This window comes from Xenopus tropicalis, chromosome 3, assembly GCF_000004195.4.
Source record: "Xenopus tropicalis strain Nigerian chromosome 3, UCB_Xtro_10.0, whole genome shotgun sequence".
NCBI classification, from domain to species: Eukaryota; Metazoa; Chordata; class Amphibia; order Anura; family Pipidae; genus Xenopus; species Xenopus tropicalis.
This window is the reverse complement of record NC_030679.2, coordinates 144,087,357-144,108,061: the sequence shown is the minus strand read 5'-3', so window position 1 is coordinate 144,108,061 and position 20,705 is coordinate 144,087,357. Positions and strand designations below refer to the sequence as shown.

The window sequence follows — 20,705 nt, the reverse complement described above, 5'->3', positions numbered from 1 at the left end:
CATATAAAGGCACAAGGCTGCAGGCTGAGTTATACAGGGAACTCTGAGTATCACTCATGTATTATAAGGGATAATGTACCCCTACTGTAAATGAAAAGGATATTAGCAGTCACTGAGGGGTTCTGTGCCCATATAAAGGCACAAGGCTGCAGGCTGAGTTATACAGGGAACTCTGAGTATCACTCATGTATTATAAGGGATAATGTACCCCCTACTGTAAATGATAAGGATATTAGCAGTCACTGAGGGGTTCTGTGCCCATATAAAGGCACAAGGCTGCAGGCTGAGTTATACAGGGAACTCTGAGTATCACTCATGTATTATAAGGGATAATGTACCCCCTACTGTAAATGATAAGGATATTAGCAGTCACTGAGGGGTTCTGTGCCCCATATAAAGGCACAAGGCTGCAGGCTGAGTTATACAGGGAACTCTGAGTATCACTCATGTATTATAAGGGATAATGTACCCCCTACTGTAAATGATAAGGATATTAGCAGTCACTGAGGGGTTCTGTGCCCCATATAAAGGCACAAGGCTGCAGGCTGAGTTATACAGGGAACTCTGAGTATCACTCATGTATTATAAGGGATAATGTACCCCCCTACTGTAAATGATAAGGATATTAGCAGTCACTGAGGGGTTCTGTGCCCCCCATATAAAGGCACAAGGCTGCAGGCTGAGTTATACAGGGAACTCTGAGTATCACTCATGTATTATAAGGGATAATGTACCCCCTACTGTAAATGATAAGGATATTAGCAGTCACTGAGGGGTTCTGTGCCCATATAAAGGCACAAGGCTGCAGGCTGAGTTATACAGGGAACTCTGAGTATCACTCATGTATTATAAGGGATAATGTACCCCCCTACTATGGCAGTCTATGGTAAACTAAGCGAGGCTACAACTGGTCATTTACTGATATAATTTATAGTTTATCTACAGAAATCTGCCGATGGAATCTTTGGATCATTTCTATCTATCTCCTCCCAACAAATCCAGTGATTCCCATTGGGTGGACAACAACCTTACAAATCAAGGATCAGAAGAGTTTGCAGACCTTCTCAAACTGATAGACTGGCCTTCACCTCCATCTTCCATCACCGACTTCAGTCTTTCCACCAACCCCAAGGAGTGTCGGTACGAGCTGCTCAGTCCACGTTCCATATACCGCGCGGGGGAAACATTAGAGGTTCTTATAATGGCCAAAGATCACTATGGAAATATCAAGTCCTATGGTGGGGACTTCTTCCAAGCCAAGCTGCATTCCCCAGTGATTAAAGCTGGGGTCACAGGACGTGTAACGGATCTTAACAATGGCACCTATTTGGCAACGTTTCTTCTTCCGTGGGAAGGGGAGGCCCAGGTGAACATCAGGCTGATTCACTCAAGTGAGGCTGTGTCTGTCCTTAAGGACAAAAGAGAGAGTCATCCCGAGAAGGTGAATGAGTGATGTTGTGTAAAACAAATGTCCCCTATAGTTGCCAATAATGGTATGGCCCATCGCTATAGCAGAACATTGATAGGAGGGATTAGGCTTTTCTGGGCCCTCAAGTCTACCTAGCGTTGGCCTGTTATGGGTATTCTCCATTATCCAAGACCCTGCAGAAATGTCAAAACTGAACTTATTGTCCCCTGGTGACATGAGTGATTTACTAGAGAAAGGTTGGGCAAGAGAGACCCTTTTAGTCCTATTACAGCATCTCTACTCCTGAAGGATCTTTGTAGGCTTGGGAGGGACAGGGGCAGATAGATGGATGGAAAAGTAGAGGGACTATGGTTGAAGGGGGGTCAAGTCAAGAAGCATAGAGGTAAAAGGAGAATAATACATTCAGGGAGGGGTGAGAGAAGGAAGGGCCAGTCTATCCCTCTTCTACCTCCCCCCATCATGTCATTCAGTGATTTGTATCCCCTTTACTTTTGCAAACACGGGAAAGTTGCTCATCACTACATTTTTAACCATTAGGTATGGGTGTAATAACCACAAAATTCATATAGACAGCAAAAAGAGCCCCTCTGCACTCCCCCATTATCAATATACATAGGGCATTAACCCATTCTGTGCATTAAACTACCAAGCAATGCCCTCCCCTTTAAGCAACAGGGATTGTTTGTCCATATATTGCAATATATAAAAGCTGCCCAACTGTGTCACACTCACCCCCGGTCTGGCCTACACTCACTCACCCCCGGTCTGGCCTACACTCACTCACCCCCGGTCTGGCCTACACTCACTCACCCCCGGTCTGGCCTGTCCTACACTCACTCACCCCCGGTCTGGCCTGTCCTACACTCACTCACCCCCGGTCTGGCCTACACTCACTCACCCCCGGTCTGGCCTGTCCTACACTCACTCACCCCCGGTCTGGCCTGTCCTACACTCACTCACCCCCAGTCTGGCCTGTCCTACACTCACTCACCCCCGGTCTGGCCTACACTCACTCACCCCTGGTCTGGCATGTCCTACACTCACTCACCCCCGGTCTGGCCTACACTCACTCACCCCTGGTCTGGCATGTCCTACACTCACTCACCCCCGGTCTGGCCTGTCCTACACTCACTCACCCCCAGTCTGGCCTGTCCTACACTCACTCACCCCGTCTGTCCTGTCTACACTCACTCACCCCCGGTCTGGCATGTCCTACACTCACTCACCCCCGGTCTGTCCTGTCCTACACTCACTCACCCCCGGTCTGGCCTGTCCTACACTCACTCACTCACCCCGGTCTGTCCTGTCCTACACTCACTCACCCCCGGTCTGGCCTGTCCTACACTCACTCACCCCGGTCTGGCCTGTCCTACACTCACTCACCCCGGTCTGTCCTGTCCTACACTCACTCACCCCGGTCTGGCATGTCCTACACTCACTCACCCCGGTCTGTCCCTGTCCTACACTCACTCACCCCTGGTCTGGCATGTCCTACACTCACTCACCCCGGTCTGGCCTGTCCTACACTCACTCACCCCCGGTCTGGCCTGTCCAACACTCACTCACCCCCGGTCTGGCCCTGTCCTACACTCACTCACCCCCGGTCTGGCCTACACTCACTCACCCCCGGTCTGGCCTACACTCACTCACCCCCGGTCTGGCCTACACTCACTCACCCCTGGTCTGGCATGTCCTACACTCACTCACACCCCGGTCTGGCCTACACTCACTCACCCCCGGTCTGGCCTGTCCTACCACTCGCTTCACCCCCAGTCTGGCCTGTCCTACACTCACTCACCCCCAGTCTGGCCTGTCACTCACTCACCCCGGTCTGGCCTGTCCTACACTCGCTCACCCCCGGTCTGGCCTGTCCTACACTCACTCACCCCCGGTCTGGCCTGTCCTACACTCGCTCACCCCCAGTCTGGCCAGTCCTACACTCACTCACCCCCGGTCTGGCCAGTCCTACACTCACTCACCCCGGTCTGGCCTGTCCTACGCTCACTCACCCCCGGTCTGGCCTGTCCTACACTCACTCACCCCCGGTCTGGCCTGTCCTACACTCACTCACCCCCGGTCTGGCCTGTCCTACACTCACTCACCCCCGGTCTGGCCTGTCCTACACTCACTCACCCCCGGTCTGGCCTGTCCTACACTCACTCACCCCCGGTCTGGCCTGTCCTACACTCACTCACCCCCGGTCTGGCTGTCCTACACTCACTCACCCCCAGTCTGGCCAGTCCTACACTCACTCACCCCCAGTCTGGCCTGTCCTACACTCACTCACCCCCAGTCTGGCCTGTCCTACACTCACTCACCCCCAGTCTGGCCTGTCCTACACTCACTCACCCCCAGTCTGGCCAGTCCTACACTCACTCACCCCCGGTCTGGCCTGTCCTACACTCACTCACCCCCAGTCTGGCCAGTCCTACACTCACTCACCCCCAGTCTGGCCAGTCCTACACTCACTCACCCCCGGTCTGTCCTACACTCGCTCACCCCCAGTCTGGCCAGTCCTACACTCACTCACCCCCAGTCTGGCCTGTCCTACACTCACTCACCCCCAGTCTGGCCAGTCCTACACTCACTCACCCCCAGTCTGGCCTGTCCTACACTCACTCACCCCCAGTCTGGCCTGTCCTACACTCACTCACCCCCAGTCTGGCCTGTCCTACACACACTCACCCCCGGTCTGGCCTGTCCTACACTCACTCACCCCCGGTCTGGCCAGTCCTACACTCACTCACCCCCGGTCTGGCCTGTCCTACACTCACTCACCCCCAGTCTGTCCGGTCCTACACTCACTCACTTTTATCTGAGTGAGAACTTTAGCCCCAAATACTTTAAATACAATGAGAGGCAATGATTTTTTACACTCCCCCCCTCGGGACTCCTTTAACCTTCAAAAAACTGATTTCTTGAAGGCAAGCGAAGATTTCAGCATTGTAGAGATCATATGAATTCAGAAATAATTTGCATTCCTAAATATGCTCTCTTGCCCCAACTAGTGGTATTTATGAGAATAGCACCCAAGGATGAGAAACCCTGTCTGCTGTTATACCACTTGGATCATATTGACAGCACATTTTGTAGACTAACCTGGTTGTCATTTTGCCCCACAGGTGTATTTTAATGGGTATTTCCATTTCAATGGAAGCACTGAGGAAAAAGAATGTAACATTGAGCTCCCAGGACAAGACGTGTGTAACTACAATGAACCTGTAAGTGGGGACACCTGGCAGTGCTTAAAACCCCAGAAGATGCCTTGCCACTCATTGGTCTATCACTCCATGGGCGGGTACCGCAGAGTGACCAACTCATTGGAGGATTCGTTGCTCAGTGGGTGAGTAGGACCTACACGATGACCTAAATTTCCTTTATGAAATAAATCTAAGATAAAACAGACACTGTGGCCGGTGACTTATACTCACTGTTGCACTAGTCCTGCTGGGAAAGCATGTGGGAAAATGTAATATACAAGTTGTCTTTGGGCCCCCCTGCAAAAAAAAAAAGCGTAGGGGCTTGGCGAGCACAGTCTGCTCCATTGGGTCCTCCCACAACTGTGGGGTCTGCTTCCTCTATAGTTACGTGCTTGATTGGATAGCCGACTACCTACTAAGCATGAAACCTGCCTTTGGGAAAACTAAACTGCCATATCTCTCACTCAGTTCTGTCACTGCCCAGAATATTAACGGAGCTTTTACTTCGATCAAGATAGACCCAGCCATCAACTCTACAGGTAAGAGACCAACCATACACAGAGCAACTATAAGCAGTAGAGCCTCTTGTATGTTCTTATGTCTTGGTCCTAAATCTTGTGTTTCCTTCTCCTCTTCCACCCACCTCCCTTACACTAACAGCACTTCCTGGCTTTCTCTGTCTCTCTCTCCTCCCCAACTTATATTATCCTGCCCCCAGTACCACCTATCTTTTGTAGGCCTCACATCCAGGCTTCAGGTCTGTTCTCCTGGTCAGGAACCCAGCCAGCCATCTGGCTTTTATTACAATGACATTTGGACATCGTTGATCTGTCTGGGAAGACATTTTCCCAGCCCGCCGGATGCTCGTGCCTGCCTTAAAGGGAAGGACATACACATGTTTGGGGATTCTACTCTACGCCAGTGGTTTGAGTATCTGGAGAGATTCATACCAAGTAAGAACATGAGACAATACAGTATAGTGTATTATGTGCATAGAATGTGGTTGGGCTCATAAAGTACAATAACCCATAGTTTGGACATTTGTCCAATATCTACTAGGTGGTTGGTCCATCCAGGTGGATTGACCAGAGAATGTAAAGAATTTCAAAGCTGATATGGTCAATGGAAACATGTGTAGTATAAATTAGGGAAAAGGTGTAGGCCAAGGTGAAAGGAAGAGAAAGGTTTAGAAGGTTTTGAAAGATAATGGTTAGAAGGTCAAAGTCAGATTAAGTGGTAGAAGGTCAAAGGGAATACATATGGGTAGAAGGTCATAGGGATATTAACGGTTAGAAAGTAAAAGGAAAAATATGGGTGAGTAGGTCAAAGGAAGAGTAAGGGATGGAAGGTGAAAGAAAGAAAAAGCATTAGAAGGTCAAAGGGGGAGTAAGGGATGGAAGGTGAAAAAAAGAAAAAGCATTAGAAGGTCAAAGGGGGAGTAAGGGATGGAAGATGAAAAAAAGAAAGTGTTAGAAGGTCAAAGAGGGAGTATGGGATGGAAGGTGAAAAAAAGAAAAAGTGTGAGAAAGTCAAAGGAGGAGTAAGGGATGGAAGGGGAAAGAAAGAAAAAGCATTAGAAGGTCAAAGGGGGAGTAAGGGATGGAAGGTGAAAAAAAGAAAGTGTTATAAGGTCAAAGGAGGAGTAAGGGATGGAAGGCGAAAGAAAGAAAAAGCGTTAGAAGGTCAAAGGAGGAGTAAGGGATGGAAGGTGAAAAAAAGAAAAAGCATTAGAAGGTCAAAGGGGGAGTAAGGGATGGAAGGTGAAAAAAAGAAAGTGTTATAAGGTCAAAGGAGGAGTAAGGGATGGAAGGCGAAAGAAAGAAAAAGCGTTAGAAGGTCAAAGGAGGAGTAAGGGATGGAAGGTGAAAAAAAGAAAAAGCATTAGAAGGTCAAAGGGGGAGTAAGGGATGGAAGGTGAAAAAAAGAAAGTGTTATAAGGTCAAAGGAGGAGTAAGGGATGGAAGGTAAAAAGAAAGAAAAAGCATTAGAAGGTCAAAGGAGGAGTAAGGGATGGAAGATGAAAAAAAGAAAAAGTGTTAGAAGGTCAAAGAGGGAGTAAGGGATGGAAGGTGAAAGAAAGAAAAAGAATTAGAAGGTCAAAGGAAGAGTAAGGGATGGAAGGTGAAAGAAAGAAAAAGTGTGAGAAAGTCAAAGGGGGAGTAAGAGTACAAAGTCACAGGAAGGCTAGGGGCTAAGGGTTAGTAGGCCAAAGGAAGTCTTGAAAGGTAAAAGTAAGTGTAAGTATAAGAAGGTCAGAAACATTAAGGTTTAGAAGGCCAAAGGCAAAGTAAGTTTTATAAACAATTAGGGTTAGAAGGTCAAAGGGAGAAGAAGAGCCTGAAGGTCAACAGAAGAACAGTAGTTACAAGGTCAAAGGAAAAGTAAATGTTAGAAAGTAACAGTAAAATAAGGTTATGTAGGTCAAAGGAAGAATAAGGCTTAAAAGGTCAAGGTAAGTAAAGATATAGAAGGTCAAAGAAAAAGTAAATGTTAGAAGGAGGCAGTTACTCATTGAGGGGCCCTAGGAAACACCTACCGGTCAGCTGGTTAAATACAACAGCAACACAACAGGATTCTTTGTTAATAAATACATGTTCAGCGTAGTAAGGAACACCCACCCCTCGGCAGAGGAAGGGGCCTCCGGTGCTGCTTGTCAGCAATGTATGGTGCCATTTTGTCTTCCCCGGTGGTTTCACAACATTTCATATTTGCAGTCATGTACGAAATGCTGGTCTGAAATGTCAGGAATTCCCTACAAAGAAAACTCAGAAAGTCCAGTTGCTTTGGACTTATCTTCTCCTCTAGAATAGGGAAAGGAATGTGTTTGGGCGGGTGTTGATGACAGATAAAGGGAATTATGCTGTAGGGTTAGGGTGCCGGAATGAATGCACAAAGTAGACTCACTGGCTACAGTTGATAGTCCTAGAACATAGAAGAGTCTAGAACAGGAGAGAAGACTAAACAGAATTCTGATTCTTTCTTCAGCTCTGAAAAGAATTGATCTGCATGTAAATTACCAGTCTGGCCCGTTGCTGGCGGTGGATCCAGATGCCGGCCTGGTAATGAGATGGCGGGCCCATGGAAACCCTTTGCGCACCACCAAGACTATGATCTCCGACCTGCACTATGAGGCAGCCCACCTGTATGGGATTGGTGGGGGACCACAAACCGTAGTGGTCTTTACCCTCTGGGCCCACTTCACCACCTACCCAGTTAGCGTCTACATACAGAGGTTGTCAAGGTTACGGAGGGCAATTTCCTCTCTGCTCTTCCGGAGCCCTGAGACCACTGTGCTGATTAAGTCGGCTAACACCGGCTACAAATCCATTTATGGCAGTGACTGGCTCTCCCTTCAGCTGGACTTGTTACTCAGAGCTATGTTCAAGGGGATGGCGGTCACTATCCTGGATGTTTGGGACATGACCTCCTGCCATTACCTGCCTGAAGATATCCACCCAGGAGCTCCAGTTATCAGGAATGAAGTGGACCTCATGTTGTCCTATATTTGCCCCAGATGAGCTCATATAGAGATTAACATCTAGAGCCAAGGGCAAAACAGACTTCTAGTGGCCTCCTTGTATTTCTAGTGGACCCAAACTATGGCTGCTTAGTTCTTCTGCTTCAACACTGTGAAAAAGCCAATACAAGAGGTACAAAGGGCCCTACCCGATCCAAAAGGAGATGGGACCTTGTGTAGGACATTCTGTATGAATTGACTGGCCTTACACTAAGGAACCCCTTCCTACACTGATGGTGATATTTCATTTCCTCTGGTCTAAGAGGAAGTCCCCTTCCTAGCTGCAATGTAATGGAGAAAATAAATACAGACAGGGTCAGACCATGTGACTGCTGGGGGTGGGGGGGGGGGCACAGGATGGCTAGGGGGCCCAGGGGGATACTAATGTAGTTTTTTATTCCCAGAGTTTAGGGGGGGAGGCTAATATTATATTATTATTGGGCCCAGTATAAAGTGTAAACTACCTGACCTCATAATATTTGTAATATTTCATAACTTAATTGATTAAAAGTTATTTTGCGAATCATTTGCCCTCATTTTAGTTCTAAATAATTGTGTTCACATATATACCATTTAAACGCCTTTTGTAAATCATTTCTGCCCCAATACAAAGTAATGAGAGAGTTTGTAAGACTCCCTCTAGTGGCTGAAAACCAATTCCCCTCTGCCCCAATACAAAGTAATGAGAGAGTAGTGACACTCCCTCTAGTGGGTGAAAACCAATTCCCCTCTGCCCCAATACAAAGTAATGAGAGAGTAGTGACACTCCCTCTAGTGGCTTAAAACCAATTCCCCTCTGCCCCAATACAAAGTAATGAGAGAGTAGTGACTCCCTCTAGTGGCTGTAAACCAATTCACCTCTGCCCCAATACAAAGCAATGAGAGAGTAGTGACACTCCCTCTAGTGGCTGAAAACCAATTTATCTCTTCCCCAATACAAAGTAATGAGAGAGTAGTGACTCCCTCTAGTGGCTGTAAACCAATTCACCTCTGTCCCAATACAAAGCAATGAAAGAGTAGTGACACTCCCTCTAGTGGCTGAAAACCAATTCCCCTCTGCCCCAATACAAAGCAATGAGAGAGTAGTGACACTCCCTCTAGTGGCTGAAAACCAATTCACCTCTGCCCCAATACAAAGTAATGAGAGAGTAGTGACACTCCCTCTAGTGGCTGTAAACCAATTCACCTCTGCCCCTATACAAAGCAATGAGAGAGTAGTGACACTCACTCTAGTGGCTTAAAACCAATTCCCCTCTGCCCCAATACAAAGTAATGAGAGAGTAGTGACACTCCCTCTAGTGGCTTAAAACCAATTCCCCTCTGCCCCAATACAAAGTAATGAGAGAGTAGTGACACTCCCTCTAGTGGCTGAAAACCAATTCACCTCTGCCCCAATACAAAGTAATGAGAGAGTAGTGACACTCCCTCTAGTGGCTGTAAACCAATTCACCTCTGCCCCAATACAAAGCAATGAGAGAGTAGTGAGACTCCCTCTAGTGGCTGAAAACCAATTCACCTCTGCCCCAATACAAAGTAATGAGAGAGTAGTGATACTCCCTCTAGTGGCTGTAAACCAATTCACCTCTGCCCCAATACAAAGTAATGAGAGAGTAGTGACTCCCTCTAGTGGCTGTAAACCAATTCACCTCTGCCCCAATACAAAGCAATGAGAGAGTAGTGACACCCCCTCTAGTGGCTGTAAACCAATTCACCTCTGCCCCAATACAAAGCAATGAGAAAGTCGTGAGACTCCCTCTAGTGGCTGAAAACCAATTCCCCTCTGCCCCAATACAAAGTAATGAGAGAGTAGTTACACTCCCTCTAGTGGCTGAAAACCAATTCCCCTCTGCCCCAATACAAAGTAATGAGAGACTAGTGACACTCCCTCTAGTGGCTGAAAACCAATTCCCCTCTGCCCCAATACAAAGTAATGAGAGAGTAGTGACACTCCCTCTAGTGGCTGAAAACCAATTCCCCTCTGCCCCAATACAAAGTAATGAGAGACTAGTGACACTCCCTCTAGTGGCTGAAAACCAATTCACCTCTGCCCCAATACAAAGTAATGAGAGACTAGTGACACTCCCTCTAGTGGCTGAAAACCAATTCACCTCTGCCCCAATACAAAGCAATGGGAGAGTAGTGACATTCCCTCTAGTGGCTGAAAACCAATTCCCCTCTGCCCCAATACAAAGTAATGAGAGACTAGTGACACTCCCTCTAGTGGCTGAAAACCAATTCACCTCTGCCCCAATACAAAGTAATGAGAGACTAGTGACACTCCCTCTAGTGGCTGAAAACCAATTTATCTCTGCCCCAATACAAAGCAATGGGAGAGTAGTGACATTCCCTCTAGTGGCTGAAAACCAATTTATCTCTGCCCCAATACAAAGCAATGAGAGAGTAGTGACACTCCCTCTAGTGGCTGATAACCAATTTATCTCTGCCCCAATACAAAGCAATGAGAGAGTAGTGACACCCCCTCTAGTGGCTGAAAACCAATTCACCTCTGCCCCAATACAAAGTAATGAGAGAGTAGTGATACTCCCTCTAGTGGCTGTAAACCAATTCCCCTCTGCCCCAATACAAAGCAATGAGAGAGTAGTGACACTCCCTCTAGTGGCTGAAAACCAATTTATCTCTGCCCCAATACAAAGCAATGAGAGAGTAGTGACACTCCCTCTAGTGGCTGAAAACCAATTTATCTCTGCCCCAATACAAAGCAATGAGAGAGTAGTGACACTCCCTCTAGTGGCTGAAAACCAATTTATCTCTGCCCCAATACAAAGCAATGAGAGAGTAGTGACACTCCCTCTAGTGGCTGAAAACCAATTCACCTCTGCCCCAATACAAAGCAATGAGAGAGTAGTGACACTCCCTCTAGTGGCTGAAAACCAATTCACCTCTGCCCCAATACAAAGTAATGAGAGAGTAGTGACTCCCTCTAGTGGCTGAAAACCAATTCACCTCTGCCCCAATACAAAGCAATGAGAGAGTAGTGACACTCCCTCTAGTGGCTGAAAACCAATTCACCTCTGCCCCAATACAAAGTAATGAGAGAGTCGTGACACTGGGAAGTCACTACAGAAATAGATTCAGAATGTTGCATTAACCCCAGACATAATATACATATGGGTGCGTTGGACTACAGCTCTCAGCAGCCCCAAGATATCCTGAGAGTTACAGCTTATGTGTCACACACAGTACAGCAGCAGCTGTAGGAATTTCAACTTAGCAGCCAACAACAAAGATCTCCTCCAGTAATGGAGACTGCTTCCCATTCTAGGGTTTGGGTAAAATGGCATTCCTACAAAGTATGTAAGCCTTTTGTTAGAGACCTCGTCAGACACCAAAGGAACCTACCTGCAGGAAGGGAGTCACCTTGGGGCTGGGAGGGCTATTTCATTGGGCTACTGCTTTTGTTCTATGAAAAAAATAACCCTCCTGGGGGTAATAATACAATTTTAGACCTATCTCAGCATCAGTGTAAGAGAGTGGGCACAGGTGGGTTGGGGCAAAGCTGGGCGGTTTAGGTCACAGCATGGTATGCCCAGGGTAGGACAGACTTGGGTTGGTTGTGGATGGAGTTGTGGCAGAATTGTGGCATGTATAGATAGATATGGGGAAGCACCCAGGGTCCCACTGGCAATTAATCTGCCCCTGTGAAGAGTTTATTGCAAGTACATAAATAATCTTTGGCTAATTAACAATTTGAATATGAGCTGGGAAGCACACAGTTCAGTTGCAATATAGAAATCTAGTTCTGTGCTGTGTACGTTCCTGCTAAAAAAACAGGTAAACAAAGGTCCAGGAACGATTGGTGTTCATCCCAGGGTATTAAATGAGCTGAGCGCTGTGATTGCCAAACCGCTTCACTTAATTTTTCAGGATTCGTTGAGGTCTGGCATGGTGCCGAGAGACTGGCGGATTGCTAATGTGGTGCCGTTATTTAAAAAGGGATCCCGTTCTCAGCCTGAAAACTATAGGCCTGTTAGTCTGACATCAGTAGTAGGAAAGCTTTTGGAAGTAATAAGGGATAGGGTACTTGAATACATTGCAGTTCACAATACTATTAGTTTGTGCCAGCATGGTTTTATGCGTAACAGATCTTACCAGACTAATTTAGTCGCCTTTTATGAGGAGGTGAGTAGGAACCTCGATGCTGGAATGGCAGTGGATGGGATCTACTTGGACTTTGCTAAAGCGTTTGATACAGTACCTCACAGAAGGTTAATGATCAAATTAAGGAATATTGGCCTAGAACATAATATTTGTAATTGGATAGAGAACTGGCTGAAGGATAAATGGGGTAAATGGAACATTTTCTAATTGGACCAGTGTGGTTAGTGGAGTACCGCAGGGGTCAGTCCTTGGGCCTTTGCTTTTTAACTTGTTTATTAATGCCCTGGAGGGGGGCATAGACAGTACTGTGTCTATTTTTGCTACTAAATTGTGCAAAACTACAAGTTCCAAGCAGGATGCCGCAGAGCTATTTGGCTAAACTGAAACACTCGGCAGCAAATCAATTGGTAGAAATAAAATAAAAGCGAGTTATACACTAAATGGTAGTGTGGTGGGGGTAGGGATACACCGAATCCACTATTCCGCCGGGATTGGGCCAAACTGTGAATCCTCTGTAAAAGATTCAGATGAACACCGAACCGAATCTAAAAGTTTTTTTTTATTTTTGTGTTCATGTGACCAAAAGTCACATGGTTTTAAGGATTCAGATTTGGTTCAACCAGGCACTTGTATTCGTCCACATCCGAATCCTGATAAAAAACTCAGAATCTTGGCCAAATCCCAAACCGAATCGGGGATTCAGTGCATCCCTCATAATTGGGGATTTTGTGGCTAACAAGCTGTGTAATGTTTAGGCAGTGTCAGTCAGTGGCTACTAAAGCAAATAATATACTGTTTTTGACTCAAGGGATGAGAACATAATTTTGCCCCTTTATAGGTCCCTGGTAAGGCCTCACCGTGAGTATGGGGGGCAGTTTTGGGCTCCAGTCCATAAGGAGGATATTAATGAACTGGAGAAAGTGCAGAGACTGCAACTAAACTGGTTAAGGGGATGGGGGCTTTAATCTAAAAAGTAGGGATGCACCAAATCCATTTTTTTGGATTCCGCCGAACCCCCCGAATCCCAAAGTCACGTGATTTGTAGGATTCGTATTTGGTTCGACCAGGACCCTGCCGAATCGGAACCCTGGATTCATGCTTCCCTATTGCAATGACTGTCACGGTTGGGGTAGATTTCCGGCACATAGACAGGAGGGCAGGGACAGATCTGCTGGGAGTAGAGGACTTTCTCCCACTTCTGTGTTTATGTGACAAAAAGTCATGGGATCTTTCGGATTCAGATTCGGTTCTGCCAGGACCGTGGATTCTGCTGAATTCGTATCCTGCTGAAAAAGGCCGAATCCTGGCCAAATACCAAAATGAATCCTGGATTCGGTGCATCCCTACTAAAAAGACTAAAAAAGTCAAGGTTGGGGTTGGTTTCTGTTGCGGGGGGACATGATTAGGGCACATTAGGGTACATTACAGACAGGGAGTCTTTTTTCCTATAGAAAAGACCAATGCACCAGAGGCCACACCTTTAGAGGTATAGAACTTTGTATGTGTAAGCCATTAAGGCAGCGCAGGGAGTGCAGTTCCGTAGAGGCAAATACAGACAGACAGGGCTCAGAGGGCAGGGACAGAGCTGCTGGGAGTAGAGGAACTGAATATCCCACAGAGAGGCAGGCAGGGCTTCATTCCCATTGCACAGGTACCTGCCTTCTCTCAGTGCTGCTGTAAGTGCTCTCTGGCAATACACACGCGTGTAACATACAGCCAGGGACACGCTTGCACCATGAGATTTGCTGGGAAGAACTTCTTCCTTCTCCTGTGCTGCCTGGCATTCATGGCTGGGGTAAGTATAATGGGGATGGGGGCATATAGCTATAAGGGATACTGAACACTGAGAGACTTCGTGGCTATAGAGATTCTTGTCCAAACCAATGAGTTATTATGTGACCCCGGGGGAGCGGGACAGCGATGAGCACATCATTTGCCCCCTTTCTTCTAAAACTTGTTCTAATACTCAGTAATTCTTATGTTTTGTCTTCAACAATCCTATAGATGGAGATCAGATCTTAGGTTGGTGGGGTTTCTATTCAGTAAACCCTCTATTGGCTGCCATTGCCTTCAAGCCATTAGGCCAGGGGTGGGCAAACTACGGCCCGCGGGCCACATCCGGCCCCTTGGCCTTTTTAATCCGGCCCGCCGCCGACGCCAAGTCTCATCACGCGAGACTTGGTGTCATCGGCGGGCTGGAATTAAACAGACTAAGGGGGCGTAACGCTGGCCTGGCCCTGCCCACCCTGGCCCGGTCTGGCCCGGGGGTAAGTAAATGTGGCCCGTGAGCCAAAAAGTTTGCCCACCCCTGCATTAGGCTGATATCTCCCGTTACCCCCTTTGTGCCTAAAGGATGGAAGCCGTCTGTCACCTTTCAAAAATAAAAAAAACATAACATATGACAGAAGCATTAGGCCTATGGCAGTGGGCACCGTAGGAACTATTTGACTGGTTTGGCTTTGGGGCAGATAATGGATTTCTGAGTAAAGGATATGAGATATGAGCCAAGAGACCCTTATTCAGCAGAAGGTAAAGACTATGATAGTAAGAGTCTCAGATTCTATTTGGGATTTTAATAAGATTAAAAACTATTCTGAGGAGACATCCGGCTAGTTTATAGTGTGACTTTGAGCTCTGTATAAAGTACTGACATACCATGGGAGATTGTATCAGTTTCTGTACTATTCACACCCTAGTTAAGAATACCAGAACATCATGTAAGATGCAGATATGTGTACTTACCCCCTCCCCTTCTTTTCACTGTTACTCAAATAAATAAAAACTATATTGAGAAGAATACAGAACACAACTGGGAAGAACATACAGAAAATAGCCTGCTTGGAACTGAACTCAGAGCCAACAATATATATATATATATACAGATTTATGTAAGGAAAAGGGCTAAATTGGTTACAGGTCTATAGCAACCAATGAGGGGTTAATAGACCCGGGCAACTGTGCAGCTTTTATTTCATTCACCCTAAAGCGAGTCTATGAATTTGGAGCAAATTGGTGTCGGCAATGGGCAATAATTAGGGTCTCAAAGAAGTTCTTTCTCGGGAAAGTCGGTCGTTTATATATTGTTATTAGGGCTGCCATCTTTTGACTCCTAGAATACAGGACGGGGCACGGTGGGGCATAATGGGGATGGCCCGATGATGTAGATGGGCGGGCTAATGATGTAGAAGGGCAAAACAGTGAATTAAAGGGGTGGAGCAATGATATCAGTGGGCGGAACATGGGACAAAGAAGATTGAGCAGGAAGTGGGGCAGATCGGGGGGGAAAGAGGGTATTATAAATGTATTGGCTAGTAAGCAATGGCTAATGTAATACAATAAATATAGTCGGTAGTGTTAGTTAATTGGTAGAATATGAAATCTGTTGGTTTGGATTTAAAATGAAAAAAAAAAAGGATCTTAAATCTTAATTTACGCCATTAACGTAAAGTTGGACCTCCTCTATTTATAAGCTACGCTATTGGAATTTACCTTATCGTTACCTTGTTTGGAACATCCCCTTTTATCCTCCTGCCAGTTTTCCATTGAATCTCCGCAGAGCAAAGGTTGGTAGAATTTACAAGTCACCTGTAGTGATGGGCAAAACGTTTCACCAGGCATGGATTCACGGCGAATTTCCGCGTTTTGCCATTGGCGGATTGTTTCGGGAAACGATAAAAAAATTCCGTAGAAAAATTCGCCACGCATCCAAAAATTGTTGCGGGCGTCAAAAGAATAGACGCGGCGTCAAAATAAAAAGTTGTTGAGTCAAAATAAATAGTCGCAGCGTCAAAAGAATAGTCGCGGCGTCGAAATAAATAGTCACGGCGTCGAAATAAATACTCGTGGAGATTATAATAAATAGTCGTTGAGTCAAAATAAATAGTCACGCACCAAAAAATAAATAGTCGCGGGCATCAAAATAAATAGTCGCGGGCGTCAAAATAAATAGTCGCGGGCGTCAAAATAAATAGTCGCGCACCAAAAAATAGTCGTGGGTGTCAAAATAAATAGTCGCGGGCGTCAAAATAAATAGTCACGCACCAAAAAATAGTCGTGGGTGTCAAAATAAATAGTCGCGGGCGTCAAAATAAATAGTCACGCACCAAAAAATAGTCGTGGGTGTCAAAATAAATAGTCGCGGGCGTCAAAATAAATAGTCGCGGCGTCAAAATAAATAGTCGCGGGCGTCAAAATAAATAGTCGCGGCGTCAAAATAAATAGTTGCGGCGTCGAAATAAATAGTCGCAGCGTCGAAATGAATAGTCACGCGCGTCGAAATAAATAGTTCCAGCGTCGAAATAAATAGTCGTGGAGATTATAATAAATAGTCGTGGGCGTCAAAATAAATAGTCACGCACCAAAAAATAGTCGCGGGCGTCAAAATAAATAGTCGCGGCGTCAAAATAAATAGTCGCGGGCGTCAAAATAAATAGTCGCGGCGTCGAAATAAATAGTCGCGGCGAAATAAATAGTCGCGGGAGTCAAAATAAATAGTCGCGGCGTCAAAATGAATAGTCGCGGGCGTCTAAATAAATAGTTGCGGGCGTCAAAATAGTCGCGGGCGTCAAAATAGTCGCGGCGTCAAAATAAATAGTCGCGGGCGTCAAAATAAATAGTTGCGGCGTCAAAATAAATAGTCGCGGGCGGCAAATTTTTTTCCACACGACATTTTCGCCGTTTCGCGAATCTTTCAAAAGATTCGCAAATTTTCCAGCGTCGAAATAAATAGTAGTGGAGATTATAATAAATAGTCGCGGGCGTCAAAATAAATAGTCACGCACCAAAAAATAGTCGCGGGCGTCAAAATAAATAGTCGCGGCGTCAAAATAAATAGTCGCGGGCGTCAAAATAAATAGTCGCGGGCGTCAAAATAAATAGTTGCGGGCGTCAAAATAAATAGTCGCGGGCGTCAAAATAAATAGTCGCGGGCGTCAAAATAAATAGTCGCGGCGTCGAAATAAATATTCGCGGTGTCTAAATAAATAGTCGCGGCGTCGAAATGAATAGTCGCGCGCGTCGAAATAAATAGTCGCGCGCGTCGAAATAAATAGTCGCAGCGTCGAAATAAATAGTCGCGGGAGTCAAAATAAATAGTCGCGGCGCCAAAATGAATAGTCGCGGGCGTCTAAATAAATAGTTGCGGGCGTCAAAATAGTCGCGGCGTCAAAATAAATAGTCGCGGGCGTCAAAATAAATAGTTGCGGCGTCAAATTTTTTTCCACACGACATTTTCGCCGTTTCGCGAATCTTTCGAAAGATTCGCAAATTTTCCGCCAAAGCAAAATGGGACAGATTCGCTCATCACTAGTCACCTGTTTAAAAGTAAACACCCTGTTGGTTGCTATGGGTTACTGCAGTTGGTTAACTTAGTGTCTTTTATTACATATGGGGGAATTATTGACTATTTTTATTAGCTTGCATTGCTGGCTTGTATTATATAGAACGGACGGCCACTCCTTAAATACCTCCCCCCCCCGACTACACCAGAAGAATTCACTAAACTATAACTATGTAACTACAGATGAACCAGTGCAACCAGTGCAAAAACATATAAATACTGACCAAACTCCTCTGAAAAAATAGGTATTTAAGTACAAAACTGAATTCCAACCGTAAATGCGGCACAAAAAAATGAGAAACTTTGTGTTCAATAATGACCCGAGTGCTTGCAACTACCTGCAACCCCTGTGTGGCTAGAATAGGAGCATGGGGTACATAGGACTCAATCCCTCAGATGGGCTTTCGCTAAGCGGAAATATCCCGGGGTGTAGGGCAACCACAACTCACTGTACTGTGTGCAGAGTAAAATAGAAAATAATGGACGCCAGAAGATTCCGCTTTTTGCCATTGGCGACTTGTTTCACGAAACTTCAGTGAAAAATTGGCCCGTCAAATTGAAAAAATTGAAAAAAGTGCGGGCGACAAAGAAAAAAATGCGCAACAAATGTGTTTCACGAATTTTCCACCGTTTCTCGAATTATATGGTGCAGCGAAATGGGACAGATTCGCTCATCACTAGTAGTACACACTGAGGGCAACAAGAGAGGATGCCACCGGTTTATCCCACTTCTTTTTGGGAGTCTGGGCAGGGTAAATGCACCTGCCAGCTTGGCTCCCCTATGGAGGGCAGTCTGTATAGATACCTCCGTCCTCAGGTTAAATACCTTTAGCTTTAAAGAGTCCTACAGTCGACTGTGGATCAGGGTTAGGTACTGCCTGTATCCTGTGTCTTAACCGTGGCCCTATGCTGAGGCAACAGTGCCTGTATGGAAGGTACTTCCAGCTAACCTCCTGGTTGGAGCCAGAAACTGCTTTTGCTTCCTTTCCTCACTACCTCACTTTCCTAGAAAGTGATCTATGGAGTGTAACTGTCTAGCTGGTCCTCATTCATGGGGTCCCTGTCCCCGACTTCTATAGAGTATAGGTGGGTACACTAGGGTAGAGATGGCTTTACTGGGGCCCTGTTGATCCCAGGCTCAGTGGACCTTCCACCTGAGACACCCAGAGGCAGAGGAAGACCCACCCCTTTGCTAAACACTATATTGGAGTGCAAAGGGTGGAGTCAGCCTGTAAACCAATAAGGCACATATGCAAAACTATAAACTGGATATATGGGTCTTTGCCCAGTAACAGCATAAACTAGGAAGCTGTAGGGGTTAAAGCCGTAGGAGCATGTTAACCCTATGGGTCCCCGGTGGAAGAATCCATTTCACCCTGGCAATGGTAGAAATTAAATACACATTTTCAAGCATAATAAATAGGTGCAAGAATTAGTGCAAAACACACAGTACCATCACATCCACTTCTGGTATCCTCTCCTGAGGAATGCTGGGTACAATGGCTCCTGTGGAAAAAATACTCAGGCACGGAACATTAACTGTTACGTTACTTGTTACTGTTAATTAACCATTTACAACCTCATGAGTGTCACAGTGGATCACTCAGGCAATTTACTTAAAGAAGTCCTTGAGATACCTACTGGACCTTGCTACAGGGGCAATCAGGCACAAATACTTACAGAAACATGGAAAGAACTTGCTGCTTACTCCCAGGCACGTACTTGGCTATAAAGGAAAAAGTCGTTGGGTGCATATAATCTTGTACTTAGTGCAACACTGATTTGTATTTTCACTGCAAAGAATGGTTGTAGGTTTCTGTCTACACACTTAGAGTTGAGATAAGGCAATGGGTCCCACCTAGATAGGCGGGTTGAGGTAGAAGTTGGAGTGAGGGGCTCAGCAGTCTTTTTGAATGAACCCAACGATTTACAAAGTTAGTGTCTCTCAAGGGAGAGGGTTCCAAAAAACAAAAGAACAAGCCCACTACTGTGGGGCAACTGAACTGGTCCCACCCTAGGGGTCTCAAGCATAGAGGGAGTCTCTAGGGGTGACTTTAACTGGGGGAAATTCCAGGCAGACCTTTTCTGCTCTGTGGACACAAATCCTCACTCCTGAGGAGGTCACTGTGGACGACTTCACAGATGATGGTCAAACTTGGCCTTTGTGTCTGCATAAGAAATATGGTATGCAGGATGCGGCTTTTCAATTCACCCCCTTCCCCCCGGGAAGGTCAGAACTGATGGCAAAGTTCCTCTCTTCCTGAACCTTACCACCTCCTGACCTGATGCTTCAAGATGGCCCTCCCAAACCATTCTTTGGCAACATCATAGAGGTAATCAACATCTTGTTGCCTCTTGGTGGGGTTTTGGTGCAACACATCTCCGAAACTGAGCTTTTCCCTGATGAGCTCCCTGTATATCCACTTATCCAAGTGTTTCCCCATTTCGTCATAAACCCACTCTGGGGTATAAGGCATATAATAGCCCCACCTTTGTAGACATGGGAGTGTATGAGCCTCTGTACCCGGGAGACGGTCCTCTGCTTCTGGGGATCTGCTCTGCCAGGCGCAACCCAAAAAGTGTCATCATGGTTAGGCACGTAGGGTGGAGGTGGAGTACAGGAGAGCACAGGCTTTTCCTCATCCTGAGTGGGAGCCGGTTACTCGGAGTGAGAATCAAACTCTATTGCGGCCCAGTTCGGCTTAGGGTACCGCTTAGGAGCAGTGCTGCCTGGAGTGGAGATACTTTGTGGAGGGGAGGTCAAACCGACACTTTCAATGGTAGAAGCGCTGCCTCTTCCTCTTCCAACTGGAATAGCTAGGGTGCTTATCCTCAGCTGATCGGCATCCATCTCCAATAGCGAAGTAGAAGGAGCCCGCTTGGTGCTGTCTTGCAAGGCTGGGTCATCTCTGGGTAGAGAAGGGCTAGGCGCGGGCACAGTTTTGCGGGACTCAGATGAGCCTTGTGTGGTAGGAGGAGCTGCTATAGTAGCCAGAACAGGCTTGGGTGTTGGAGACGCATCCCTCTGTGGAGTTGTAGAGGTTGAGGCTTTTGTCACTGTGGATGGATCCACAGCCATCACCATGGGCTCTGACCAGGGCA

The 20,705-nt window shown here is 46.4% G+C and overlaps 1 protein-coding gene across 1 annotated transcript; it reads left to right on the top strand.

The window, feature by feature from the left end:
- The first annotated feature begins 955 nt into the window (after nucleotides 1–955).
- On the top strand, nucleotides 956–8,479 carry LOC101735017 (NXPE family member 3). Its single transcript, XM_031898258.1, has 5 exons — nucleotides 956–1,441; nucleotides 4,552–4,772; nucleotides 5,098–5,168; nucleotides 5,367–5,582; nucleotides 7,615–8,479. Exons 1-5 carry the CDS (start codon nucleotides 956–958, stop codon nucleotides 8,145–8,147), a joined length of 1,527 nt encoding a protein of 508 aa, XP_031754118.1. The 3' UTR covers nucleotides 8,148–8,479.
- The last annotated feature ends 12,226 nt before the right edge of the window (nucleotides 8,480–20,705 follow it).

What these genes read in the sequence shown, in the direction of transcription:
- LOC101735017 (XM_031898258.1), top strand. Translation starts at nt 956, where the DNA reads ATGGAATCTTTGGATCATTTCTATCTATCTCCTCCCAACAAATCCAGT. An exon ending in GAGAGAGTCATCCCGAGAAG is followed by an intron (nt 1,442 to 4,551) that starts GTGAATGAGTGA and finishes TTTGCCCCACAG; the next exon opens with GTGTATTTTAATGGGTATTT. An exon ending in CCCAGCCATCAACTCTACAG is followed by an intron (nt 5,169 to 5,366) that starts GTAAGAGACCAA and finishes TATCTTTTGTAG; the next exon opens with GCCTCACATCCAGGCTTCAG.